The sequence below is a fragment of the Hyposmocoma kahamanoa genome, unplaced genomic scaffold (genome assembly GCF_003589595.1).
Source record: "Hyposmocoma kahamanoa isolate Upper Pololo Valley unplaced genomic scaffold, ASM358959v1 119015, whole genome shotgun sequence".
Classification (NCBI taxonomy): domain Eukaryota; kingdom Metazoa; phylum Arthropoda; class Insecta; order Lepidoptera; family Cosmopterigidae; genus Hyposmocoma; species Hyposmocoma kahamanoa.
In genome coordinates, this window is record NW_020653410.1 from 3079 (window position 1) to 16011 (window position 12933).

At 35.2% G+C, this 12933-nt stretch overlaps 1 protein-coding gene across 1 annotated transcript; it reads right to left on the reverse strand.

The window, feature by feature from the left end:
- Positions 1–2560: 2560 nt before the first annotated feature.
- LOC113240080 (eukaryotic translation initiation factor 3 subunit J-like) lies at positions 2561–9051 on the reverse strand. The gene is made up of 7 exons (XM_026477289.1): positions 8798–9051; positions 8631–8716; positions 8398–8505; positions 7038–7179; positions 5458–5622; positions 3783–3916; positions 2561–3032 (listed from the first exon to the last, which is right to left on the reverse strand). The coding sequence occupies exons 1-7, from the start codon at positions 8811–8813 to the stop codon at positions 2973–2975; spliced, it is 711 nt and encodes a 236-aa protein (XP_026333074.1). The 5' UTR covers positions 8814–9051; the 3' UTR covers positions 2561–2972.
- Positions 9052–12933: the final 3882 nt, after the last annotated feature.

Here is a 12933-nt window from a genome sequence, read left to right on the forward strand (position 1 = left end):
TTTTAAATTATTTTCTATAACCACGTTTTTCTCGAAAAGCGATTTCACTTATATACTGCACTATTAGTTAGGAAGGCAGAAATTTCATATTGAAGAAGAATTCATAGATATCCACGACCATTAATAACTGATTACCTTTTATGTCTACTATGGTTCGTAGTGGGCGTTTCTGGAGAACGCATACCCTTTTGGACTCGGTTGAATTGCCCCACATTGTAATACCATAGGACATCAATGAGTGGAAGTATGCAAAGTACGTTTGCCTCGACACCGCAGTGGACACAAGGGGACGCAGTTTCCGCAGTGCGCATGTAGCACCTCCAAGTTTCTCTAACTGAAACTGAATGTAAACCCAAGAACTTGTATGTGTTGCAAAGTGGAACCGCGGAGGTGACTATTGGAGAACAACACTAGGTTCGACTTAGACGTGTTGCAGAAGACCATTCACAAACCTGACTGTACTTGTATGTTACTTTTTCGTCCAATTCTGTGAAGCTTTTAACACACACTATAACAGTAGTGTCATCTGCAAATAGAACTACCAAGGCCTCCGATATATAGTGCGCAAGATAGTTAATGAACGTCAGGAACAACGTATTACCCAAGGCCGATCCTTGAGGGATGCCGATGGTGATATCACCAGCGGCGGAGTTGGTTTTTTGCTGTCCGTGCAGACTTGAACTGTTTGTTAAGATTTTAATAAATCGCTGGCAACTCCGGTTTCACCATACATAACAAATTTTTGTATTAGTAATTCATTCCCAATAACATCGAACGCCTTTGTGAGGTCACAAAAAATCTCTGCTGTTTTATACCCATCATCAATGCTGGTAATGATAGAATCCATCTCACTTTGCGCAGCATCGTTAGTTGGTAAGAATGTATTTGTAAGAATTTTAAAAAGTCACTAATCGATCTGTAATTACTAATTAAAGAAGACAGTTTAACGAAACTATTACAAACTAAACTATTATACGCAAACTTAATACTTTTGTAGATTTCATTGGCCCTCTGTGAGAACTGGATGAGCACACGTTAAGTTATTTTATCTTTTGTTTTATATTATTACAAATAGAAAGATTGGTTTCTAATGGGTTTCTACAAATAATTGTTTTAGAACTACTACATGCGCACACACGTCATATGACACCTATATAGTGCATGTGAATTATGTTTTTAGCAGCAAGTCATTTTTGACGCTAACAAAATGAGTTTTAATATTGCAAGAAAATCTATTAGGTCTAATGTTCTGATAATAATTAGATAGCAGGTATATACCACATCTTACCGCATACCACGTGTCTTGGGTGGCAGAAGTGGTGTAATAGACGAAAGGGGTAAATGATTATTTAGAATATCACAATAAAAAAATTTATTATTCTATATAACATAACATCGGACCGTAACCATAGAATGAAACGACTGTATATTACATTTCATAATGTTTAAGCTATACGAGAGGTACCGGGCTCCTAACAGATACACAAAGGACATACACCTAATGTATAACTACGAATAATTTATTAATTATAGTGTATAATAAGAACCTTTATACATAGGCAATAAAAATATATAACGTAGCCTATTAAAACACAAGAATTTGTAAGGTTTAGCTATATTGGTTGATAGCCGTAAATTAAAAACTATTGTTCAATTTCTTATTATGTCCATAAACAAAATAATAAGTAGATAATGTACTTTAGCATAATAATAGTGAATGAGATTAATGTTGACATTAACGCCATTTTTAATAACTTGGTTACTGTAAAAATTACGATTAAAAATAGCGTTAATTGTACTTAGAGCGCCGTCAAATTAGCCACTTACAGCAGCATCTAATTTATAGGCGCCCTAAGGCGTACACCACTTTTATCAAACGTAGTATTCTATAAAATTATAAGTCCGTTTTCAACTTTTAAATGGAATTAGTAGTGTTTATTGTTCAAATTCAGCAATATTACGAGCTTTTAATTAGAGCTTGTAACTACAAAACAGGGGGTCTCCCGTTCTCCGTCTCTTCTTGGCGGTAGTATAAGGTTGTGACAAAGTATTCTATAGCTCGGTTGTGACAATGCAATTTAGCTAAGTGTAAAAATAGCTATAAGAAAGATTGTGACAAAGTATTCTATCTAGCTCGTTAACTAGATTTCAATTTGCCTAGATTGTTCTTATTTATTTATCACGTCAGTATATTGTCAATGGACAAAGTAAGATAGAACAATTACGAGAAATAAACAAAGAACATAGGATATAATGGACAGTACAGTGTTGGGATTATAAAAAGACCACCCAAATAATAAGGCTTGAGTCGTAAACGGGACTTAGAAAATTAGGAGTCTGGTACCTTTGCTTCACAACTTTAAAATTATCCTTAAGATTATGATTTGCTATATATTTTATTAACCGACTTCAAAAAAGGAGCAGGTTCTCAATTCGTCTGCATATTTTTTTGTATGTGTTACGCGATTTGTGAGTTCTTTTTTTTGTTGGAAAGAGGGTACCACAGTAATGACCCCATTTAAATTTGAAAAAATATTCCTCTCAAAGGGTGACAAACTAGGGGATGAATGACTTTTGAGGTCGGTTTTTTTAGTACTCATTACTGAGATTATTTGAAATATTGTATGTATGCGTAAGTTAGTGATGAATAAAAACAAATATTAATTAAATACCAACAATAAGGCAGTTAACAACATTTTCAAAGTATTATTCTGTGTCTGATTGTTATAGACGCCATTTTGAAAGTACCTGAATTCCTTTGCATGTATATTCTATCAGTTTTAAATATTATAATTCATTCGTAGTAAAAAAATCGAACTTACCAATAAAATGGTTCACAATTCAAAATAATATTTATTATTATACATAGCAGTATGTATTTAGGGGTACACTAGTTTTTTTTTTTTACTAGGCGTGCATAATGGAGTAGGGATCATTTTAGAGTTGTAAGCGTGACCGTGTGTTGCTTGCTTTTACATGAAATCGTCGTAATCGTCCTCGAAAGTGCCATATGTCTCGGGATCCAAATGAGACTGGAACAAAAATAATACAGGAGTTGAAAAACATTAGCAGTACTTTTTCTTTTTAGTCTTTTTCTTAGCGTCTGACATGGTTGGTGGGAGACGAGAACCCAAGATATGAGAACACTAACTGCCCTCAAAACCAACGAATATAATCTAATATTGATTATTTTAAACTAAATGCTTTCTCCTTTGTAATAAAAGTTGTTAACACCGAAATGGTTAATTATATGTCCATTGTATTATCACAAAAATATGTATTTCATCCTTAAATACCCTAAAAAAGCCAAGTCTTGTTTTACTATGAAAATATAATGTTTTCCGCGGTGCCATACAAAGTACACTTCTGCGCTCACATTTGACACGGTCGATAGCAAAAATTGAAACCTCATGGTGGGTAATTTCAGATATATTGTTAGGGTCACATATTTATCTATACTTATCTGAAAGTGAGATAAGGGATAACATTACCGCTTACCTCATTACGAGATAACAGATAACGTAATACACCCTATCTCTGTTCGTTATGTAAATTTTGTCAATATGAGATAGTATAGAAGATAATTAAGTTATGTAGTAAGTAGTACTGTGTACATAATTTGATAATTTTAACTGGACTTGGGAATAAGTAAACATAACCATTGCTGGTGTTCTGATTTAAGACTGATTATTTCTAGTGCAAACAGTTTTTAAAAAGAAATAATCAGCCCCACAAAGCAGTGGCTCAATTAGTTTGCTTCCAATATGTTACTATATACTCACATTCTCATTATCAAGTTTTAATTTGGCCTTGCCCTTGCCTTTGGCGGGCTTTTTGGTGGTCTTCTCGGCCTTCTGCTTCTCGATATAAATGTTGTCCACAGACGTTTTTATCCTCCGAATGTCGGCGGATTGCACTGGAAAAATAAAAGAAATAATTTTAAAAAAAGTTAATCATGTCAAACATGTTCACGGACACACGAAGACTTCCAACATAAGAGTCTCCTAGGTTCGAAAACGGTATCCTAAATTATCAAAGAATTAAATAAATAACGCACACACTCAACATAGCCCCGCACTAGGGAAACCCTGTGTCGCGGGTGCCATGGACACACACATAGACAACCACAAATTACACCCGTTTGCGCGTGAGTTTTCACGAGAGAAATAATTGTAGGCCATACAAATATTTCTCCCGGCCCTGGAATCGAACCTGGGACCTCTGCGTGGCAGTCCGGCATGGTAACCTTTCGGCCACGGAGGCAGTTATATAAATTACTGAATTACTAGCTACATAATTAGTAGCAGTAGAGCTTGTGAATCCTATTTCCTCCTATTTCTGCCGCCAAGCAGTATTGTGAGCATTACTGCGTTCCGGTTTAGAAGGGTAAGGTGCTGGTGTAATTACAGGCACATGCGACTTGTAAACTTATGTCTCAGGGTGACGGGCGCAGTGGCAGTACGATTTGAAGCTCTGAGTGGCACTGCAGCTGCTATGGACAGGTGTGTCGCTTACCACCAGGCCGCATCGTCCCGTTACATGGTATTAAGAAAAGAATAATGGTCAAGAGAACAACTTGCCAACTTCAATGTGGATTGTTTTATGACAGTGAACCACGTGTTGGGTTATACTATTTGGACTTAACTGCCTCTGTGGCCGAACAGTTACCATGTCGGACTGCCACACAATAGGTCTCGGGTTCGATTCCCGTGCCGGGAGAAATACTTGTATGGCCTACATGTATTTCTCTCGTGAGTTTGGGTGTAATTTGTGGTTGTCTAGTACAGACATGGCAACACTGCCCGCGCTCCGAGCGGGCCGCAGCCGTAAAATTAAAAAACAAAAAATCAAAATCTCTCTTCACGAAACGATGGCCGTCGTCGCACACGTCGCTAAACTTCCACTGGGCCTATACAGTGGTTGTTTATGTATGTGTCCATGGTACTCGCGATACAGGGCTTCCCTAGTGCTTGGCTATGAGTGTGTGCGCGTTATTATATTATTATTTAAGAACACCTAATGAGGTGTATAGCATGCATGAATGAGATATACTGCTGTCTGTATGTACTGGCAAATAGTACATATGCCCACGAAACGTCACCTTGAAAACCAGCCTAAATGACAATACGAATGCATTTTTGAAAATCATCAGGTCTTCAAAAACACAAACACCATAACTAGATATAATATAATAAATGTACAGGATATGACCTTTCAAACCAGCAGGTTGAATTTCGCATTAGAGAGTCAAGGCAAAATGTACTGTGGCATATTGATGGATTTCTTCCAAAGTTATATCACCCTTTTATTCTTTGTGCTGCATAGTAAGCCTTATCAGTCACAGTATTAGAGACTATAAATTATAGTATCTATTGTGACTTCTGATATCTTGATAAACATTATCGAAAGTTTAATGAGTGCAACATTATGAAATAAGTGTATTATAGGTAAACTTACTTTGAACAATTATACCCCTAAAAAGTTCCTCAACGAACACGGGAAATTCTTCCTTTGTCTTGTACAAGTTGATTTTTTTGCAGAGCATGTCCGAGAACTCGGTGAACTCCTCCTTGTTAGTCGGGTGGAAGCTATCCAGCCTACCACCGCTGTCTCCTGATATACCTGTAAGGATAAATAATAAATACCTTAACTAGAATTTCTCTAAATCTCCAGTAATTAACACCAAAAGTCCACCATTAAATAACCAGTAATTGAAACTCATCAATAAAAAACGCATTATTATGACATAAAATTTTGTCTTAAATCTTATAAGAAATTAATTTAAAAAATTTTGAACACTAATGCTTGTTCTAATGTAAGCCGTACATTCTTTGAAATATATTTTCGTTATTCCGTTTAATAGCGTCGGAGCTTCCATAAAGTGAATGAAATTGTAGCGAGGAATGTATGGTAGTTTTAGCTATTATTGTGCATTCCTATATTAAATACATTTGTGGTTCTTTATAATGTTATATACAGACAGGAAAGGCCGCACATGAAAAAATTTGCTGTTTTGAGAATGGCAGTAATATGTTATGTATGTTATAAAAATATAATATTATAATTAAGTAATTTAATAAAATGAAATGCATAATAATAATATCACAGAGTAAATAAACGCAATTATTAAGATTTATTTGACAATAAATGATATTATTATTATTATTATACAATACCAGAATAATTTGATGATTAATTAATAATTTATTGATATTTAATTAATTTTTAATTGATAAATTATTTGCAATAAGCGATATTATTATTATTAACAGTTAAATAGGTCTTTGATCTTTTCACAACACAATCAACAGAATTTCGCCTCCCTGTCTCATGGGATGCGGGCCATCAGTTCAGGTCCGGGCCTTCTCCAGTTGTTTAACATAAAACTTTAAAAGTTACAAATAGCGTATCTTTTTGCAAAAACGCAGGTAACTTATCCTCTTCAATAACGACATAGTGAACAATAAAAATAAATAATAGAACACAAAGTCCACTGTGGTTAAATTAGTCACAATAATGCGCTAATTAGTCATGGTGATAGTGGCCTCTGATATGACCACACTTCTCGGTACTAGTGGAAACATTAGTTGAATTGCCTGTCCATAATGATGAAAGGAAAGTGATAAGGAGGTAGTGGAAACCCTAAATAAGAAAAATTCGAAAAGAGTAATGCCAGGCATGTGACTGGCAGTAACTATCAATATATACTTATGTAATGCATAAACAAGCTCACATAATGCAATACCTTTTAGGCATAACATACAAACTAGTAGTGCAGAGATTGCGCAGACTTGTCAACCATGCCCATTCTAGTGCACATGGCTAACTACAGGACTAAATCTTGGTGTCTACCTCACTCCCTATATCTTCCAACCAAATGATATCAATAATACACACTATGAATTGTTCGCCATACACCCGTTGTGTCATAGCAGAATATCTTAAAAAATTTTGAAAGTTCCGTTATTATAGTGTTTGAACTTTGAGTAAAAATCTTTACAATTGATTAGGTAAAACAAAAATGCGTGTTTACTTACCAAATGTCTCCATTGCAAGTCGGAGATCAGATTCCTCCTGTAATTTCTGTTGACGGAGCTTCTCAGCCAACCTCTCTTCAGGTGTCAGATTCTCGACCAACTTCTCCATGGCTAGCCGTTCTGCTTTCTCACGTTCTTGGCGCTAGAAATTTAAGAATAAATGCCAGTTGATAATTAATTTTATTTTATTGAATTGCCCATTAAATTGCCAATGTTGTATGCATAAACTCAGCATTCTGTGGATTCTTGTCTCAAGAAAACTTGCCAAAGTGTGCAGTATATTTAGTGGTTAACCTCCTCCAGTTTATTGTTTCCTGGTAAGAACAATTAGAGGAAACAGTCTCTCTCTTCTAGTCATAGTTTAGGAACCAAAATTTGAGTGGAGGTAATAGGAGTGAAAAATGGACCAATTGGTACCCACATGATGGAAAATGTAACTGAGGGTGTCAACATCAAAGATGGAAGGATGAGCTGAAGCTGGACCATGTTGGAGTAGTTACTGATAGAGCGCACTGGGTAGATCTGTAGGAGGCTTATGCTAAGAGGCATGCTGAGTTAAGAGATATAATGTAAAAATTTAAAATGCAATATAAAATTGTAATGTAAAAAGTATTTCTAACTCAACGTATAAGACTTAATAAATAAATAAATAAAATAGGAGTTAACTATGATTTTTAGTAGTGAATTTGGAGTGCTTATATTGGGTAACATCCCCAATATCATTACAATTGTACTCATAGAATACTGAATTCCCCAATTTGAGAAAGTCACAATAATTAACTTCCGCATTTTTATAGCCATCACATTTTATGTGTAGGGTTAATACAAACAATGTCACATGACTCTATTACTAATGTCATCAACAACGACTCTTGTTCCTTCACTTCTATAACATATGTGATAATTCATCAATTTTAGTTTAGTACAAAAATATGTCACATGCAAAACACAGGAGCAGAAATGGGGGTAGTTGGTGAGGATGCTAGTGCGTTTGAACTACGAAACGTTTAATATCTGATAAGTCAAGGAACAAATGTTGTGTTAAAGATGTTAGTAGTACTACAAAGTATTTTACAATAACTCTCTCACAAAACATGCCATCTGGTATGTAGGTGCTAATATAATTTTTGAATGTGTACACCAAATGACATTTTTATCTGTGGAATTATAAAAATTGGATATCTAATTAGGTATACTATCACTTAACATTCTTTCGATCTATATTAAAATTCAAGGTCCAGGTGGTAACAATTTCCTAATTGACCTAGAAACAACTTGTTAAACTAAACAAGCTCTGCCAACTTGATATCATGGCCTTGTAAAACACTCTAGGAGGCATATGTTAACACATTCAACTTACCTCTTTTTCTGCTATTTTATCTATTTTCTTTTTAGGCTTTGGAGGGGGAGGGACTACTTCTTTTTTTTCCTCATCTTTCTTTTCTTCTTCCTCGTCCTCCCAACTTTCCTGGAAACAAGGGCTGTCGTCAACACGTAGGCAATAACATTGAGGTTATGTTCAGTTCACTACGCGAAACGCCCTAACAAATTATTTTGTGCCAACGTTTTACTATTTGGCATCCAAACACTAACCTTGACGATCTCCTCCTCGTCTTCGCCCGCCCATTTATTCGACGAAGTCAACGTGGTCGGAAGTTTAGGCTCAAAATTATCCGAGTCTGGAAAATTCACACAATGACATCATACATTTGCTTCGAAACTAAAAAAATCAATATTAACTGCGTAAAAACACCACGTACCCCACGATACATCCATGATTGCAGACCTCTAAATAGCACCAGTAATTTATTTTCCCTAACGTTTCACGTGAAGACGAACTCGTACAGCGGAGTAACCAGCTGCAATGATGCCTTTTTTATCACAAGATGTCTCCAGGGTCGGCGACAGAGAATTTGCAAACAATAATATTCTCAGGCGAATTTTGTCAAACGACTGAGGCTTTTCTGCAATGACCGCGACCGGAATGAGAAACTATGGACAAACCACATAATTTTGGCGAATTTCCAACATAAATATAATCAAAATTTGATAAGCAAAAATATGACTCCATTGCAGACGATAATTTCCGAATCACTAAAATTATTCAATATGGCGGAACCGATGTTGCTATTTTGTTTTTCTTTGAATGAATGACTGATCAAGTGATCTGCAAAATGAACGAAAAGCTCTGGAACGGACTCTAAGGGAACGGTATGTACATACATCTTCATTTCCGATTTGTTCAAGATTGTTTTTTTTTACAATAGCAATTCGTAGTTTACTAAAAAGTTTTGGGGATTCGTTCTGGACCTTTTGGAGGGAAAAGTGTCGTTTTTATTTTGACTTTCAATATTTTGTGAAATCTAGTTTAAAGTGGAATAGGATAGTGCTATTGTGACTTAATCGAAGATTAAAACGCGAAATTATGCGAATCTCGAACTAAAATACTCGTATCGGCCCGTTTTAAGGAATCCCGAGTCAATCCAAGCACGCTGCCTCAAATTGCCTATCCTCTTTGTGGCGGCCATATTTACAGAAACATAATTAAACTTCATGTTTAGGCTGATGGCTTTCCCAAAGCCTTAATAAAAAAAAAATAAAAAAAATAGAAGTTTTGGGTTTTGTTGACGAATTAGCGCTGGAATACATGTCCGATTTCGTGTCTGACAGCCGGATCCGACTATGGGATCGTATTCACTCAATACATGTCCATGCGTCCAATTTTTACGTCAGCCTTTTTCTGAACTTACTACAGTGTTGCCAATTTGTGGGAATTCCCCAAATGCAGGGAATTCTAACTAAACAACTCGACTGGAGATTTCGTGAGTATTGACACTATGTGGAAAAAATGTCCCCGATCACTGATAAAAACACTATTTATTTGTTTGTCTATGAACGATATCATTTTTTTTTCAACGTTGCATATTCCCATTATAATCAGTCAGTGCGTGTTGAGCGCGCGACCCTTCCTCACATAATGTCCGGTCCCCGGTATGAAAAAAAGAAATCAGCTATTGCTAACCAAAGCCAAGCAGTTGGTATTTTAACACCACAACTCTTGCCACTCATTAAGTTTAAACATTAAGGTATAACCTTAATTCAACTTGTTGAGTTATTTCTAATTAAAGAGTAACGTATATGGTCACATTTTAATTTTCTTAATTTGACATATATTTAATTATTAATAATAATATAAAATATTGAGAATAAATAATAATGCTGAGAATATATCAATATTATTACATGACGATGATGAATATGAACTTTGCTCTCAAATTTTTTTACCTTGATTTTTGGGGATTTTTAATAATTAGCATTGGCAATGCAGCAATTCGGAGGAAAGAATCTGACGTGTATTTTGTCTCCCCGCAAAAGTATAGAGAGAGCGCCTTCAGACAATCGGATTAGCAAAAATATCGGACGCTACTTCCGACTCGGAATCGAGTCTTTAAACAAATATGTAACGCCTTCCGATAGACGGATCAGACTATCGGAAGGAAAAATCGGACGTGTATTCCGCACTTAAAAGTCAATGTCAACTGTCAAAACAAAATCGCGAAATTTTGAATTTTTACTTCAACTGGACGTTGGCGTCGTTCGCTATATTTACATTATTTTTACAAAACTACCGTATATAGTCATTGTGAACCGTTTTTGAACTCTGACAGTGGCAAAGTCATCGTGGAATTCGATGGAAACGTTATAAAAAATTAGAATTTTTGCCAAGTCAAATAAATATATTAACGAGTTTATTTGCATAATACTTGTGAAAATGTTGTCAACTTCAGAGAAACTGAGCTTCTTGCGACCACTCTGGGCTCTACTTAAAAAGCATTTGGTAGAAAGAATTCGGTGTTACCCCCGAACTATCTGCGAACTTTTCAGTGCTGTTGCAATTTATTCTATTTTGATTTTATTGGAAATAGTCCTTGCGGAGGAATATGCACAGACTACTGCATTAGTAAGATAATTCAGCATAATCTATAGATAGTTTTTCGGAATTTATGCACGAAATTTTAGTTTGAAATTTACCATGAGCTTTCTAGTAAAGGACAATATCGTGTGTGAATTTGCCGCCCAAGTCCTCTCACTGTGAGAGGAGGCCTGTGTCCAGCAGTGGGACTTAGAAAGGCTACTTATTATTTATTTTAAGAAGACGTAAGACTATTGGGCTTAGGAAGGTATTGGCCTATTTGTGTTGTTTTTGAAATGATAGTAGGAGGGCTTCCATTCTCATTTTCGTCCATTTGCAGGTTTCTAGCAGAAGTTCAGATGCAGAGGATGTTGTTGTCCTGTTTACGCCAAACAACAGATTCACTGCAATGCTCATGAAATATGTCTGTGTGGAGAACTCCGCATTTGCATTGAGTAAATATTTATGTATTAAAATTTGATACCTTAAGTATATCGAGTAATCTGAGTAAAGTATCTTTAATCAATGAGTTAGCAGAATAATTAAATTAATTGCCGTTTATTAGCTTCTATATATCGATACCAGCCTCCGTAGCATGCCTACGCATGATAGTCGCGACGCGCGCGATAAAATTGAAATAAACACGCGCTATTGACTGTCTCAATTAGATCTAACTTAGATAGCCAATAGTGCGCTTATTTCAATTATATCGCGCGTGTCGCGACTATCGTGCACAGTCATGCTACGGGGGCAGAAAATAAACCACGGTTTTTCAGGGGAGCCAAAAACGATTTTATGTTTTTGAATCTGTCTATAACTTTTTACTTTCTGCTCCAATTTTGATTGTGTCAGGGCAAAATTTCTTAGAATTTCCTGTTCTTTCATGCTATAAACGAAAGATTTAGGAATGCCCAGTTTTAATAATACCAATCTATAGAGCGGGAACTTCCGAATCCAATTATATATTTAACTCATTTTCGACAAAATATCGCTTACGTTAATTGATACTTGGTATCGATATGTAGATAAACAAGACAGTTAAGTCAAATATTATTATACATATACATAATAATACATAACTGGTAATATAATAACATTGATATCAGGTTCATATCGTCGATGTTTTGTAGAAAGAGCGTAAGCGACATTTCGTCGATTTTTCAAGGGATCGTGTTTTTTAGGTTATGACGACTAATATTTTAAAATATTTACGTCCAATATTCAATTTTATCTAAAGATAATTAAAAACAAAATTTAATTTTAAAACATTGCGTAAATATTTTAAAACAATTGTTAAAACCTAAAACAAGCTCCTCTGAAAAATCTACGTAATGTCGCTTATAACTTTGTACAAAATACCAGCGAAGCATGTCAAGCTTAATACTTTAGACTTTGGATAGTTCTTATTGCCAGTGGCACGGAGTTAAAATTAATTCTTAAAGTGTCAAGCCTATTTTTATTAAGATGTATATTTCTTTTATTTACCTATAATAAGTACATAGTTATAGTCTACTTAGAAAATTATATGAAAGCAGGAAGGTTATTGAATGTATAATAGATATTTTGGGACTAAATCTTCAATATTGCAAATGCAAAATCCTCTAGACTTCTTTTGCTGTGCCACATTCTCCTTGACATAAAACATCTCTCTAAGTGGAGATTTCTTTTAACCGACTTTAAAAAAGGAGGAGGTTCGCAATTCGATTGTGTTTTTTTGTATGTATGTTTCGTGATAACACTTTTATATATAGTTCTATATCTCTTTCATGTATAATATTATTTAGATAATTTGTGAACCGATTTTAATGATTCTTTTTTTGTTGGAAAGAGGTTACCTCAGTATTGGTCCCATTTAAATTTGAAGAAAATATTTTAGAGGTGGAATGTGTGAAGTGTGGTAAACCAGGGGTTTCGCGTACTTTCCGGTAACCGATTTCAATAGAACTTGACAAACAGGTGTAATTTCACGAACTTTCGAGGTCG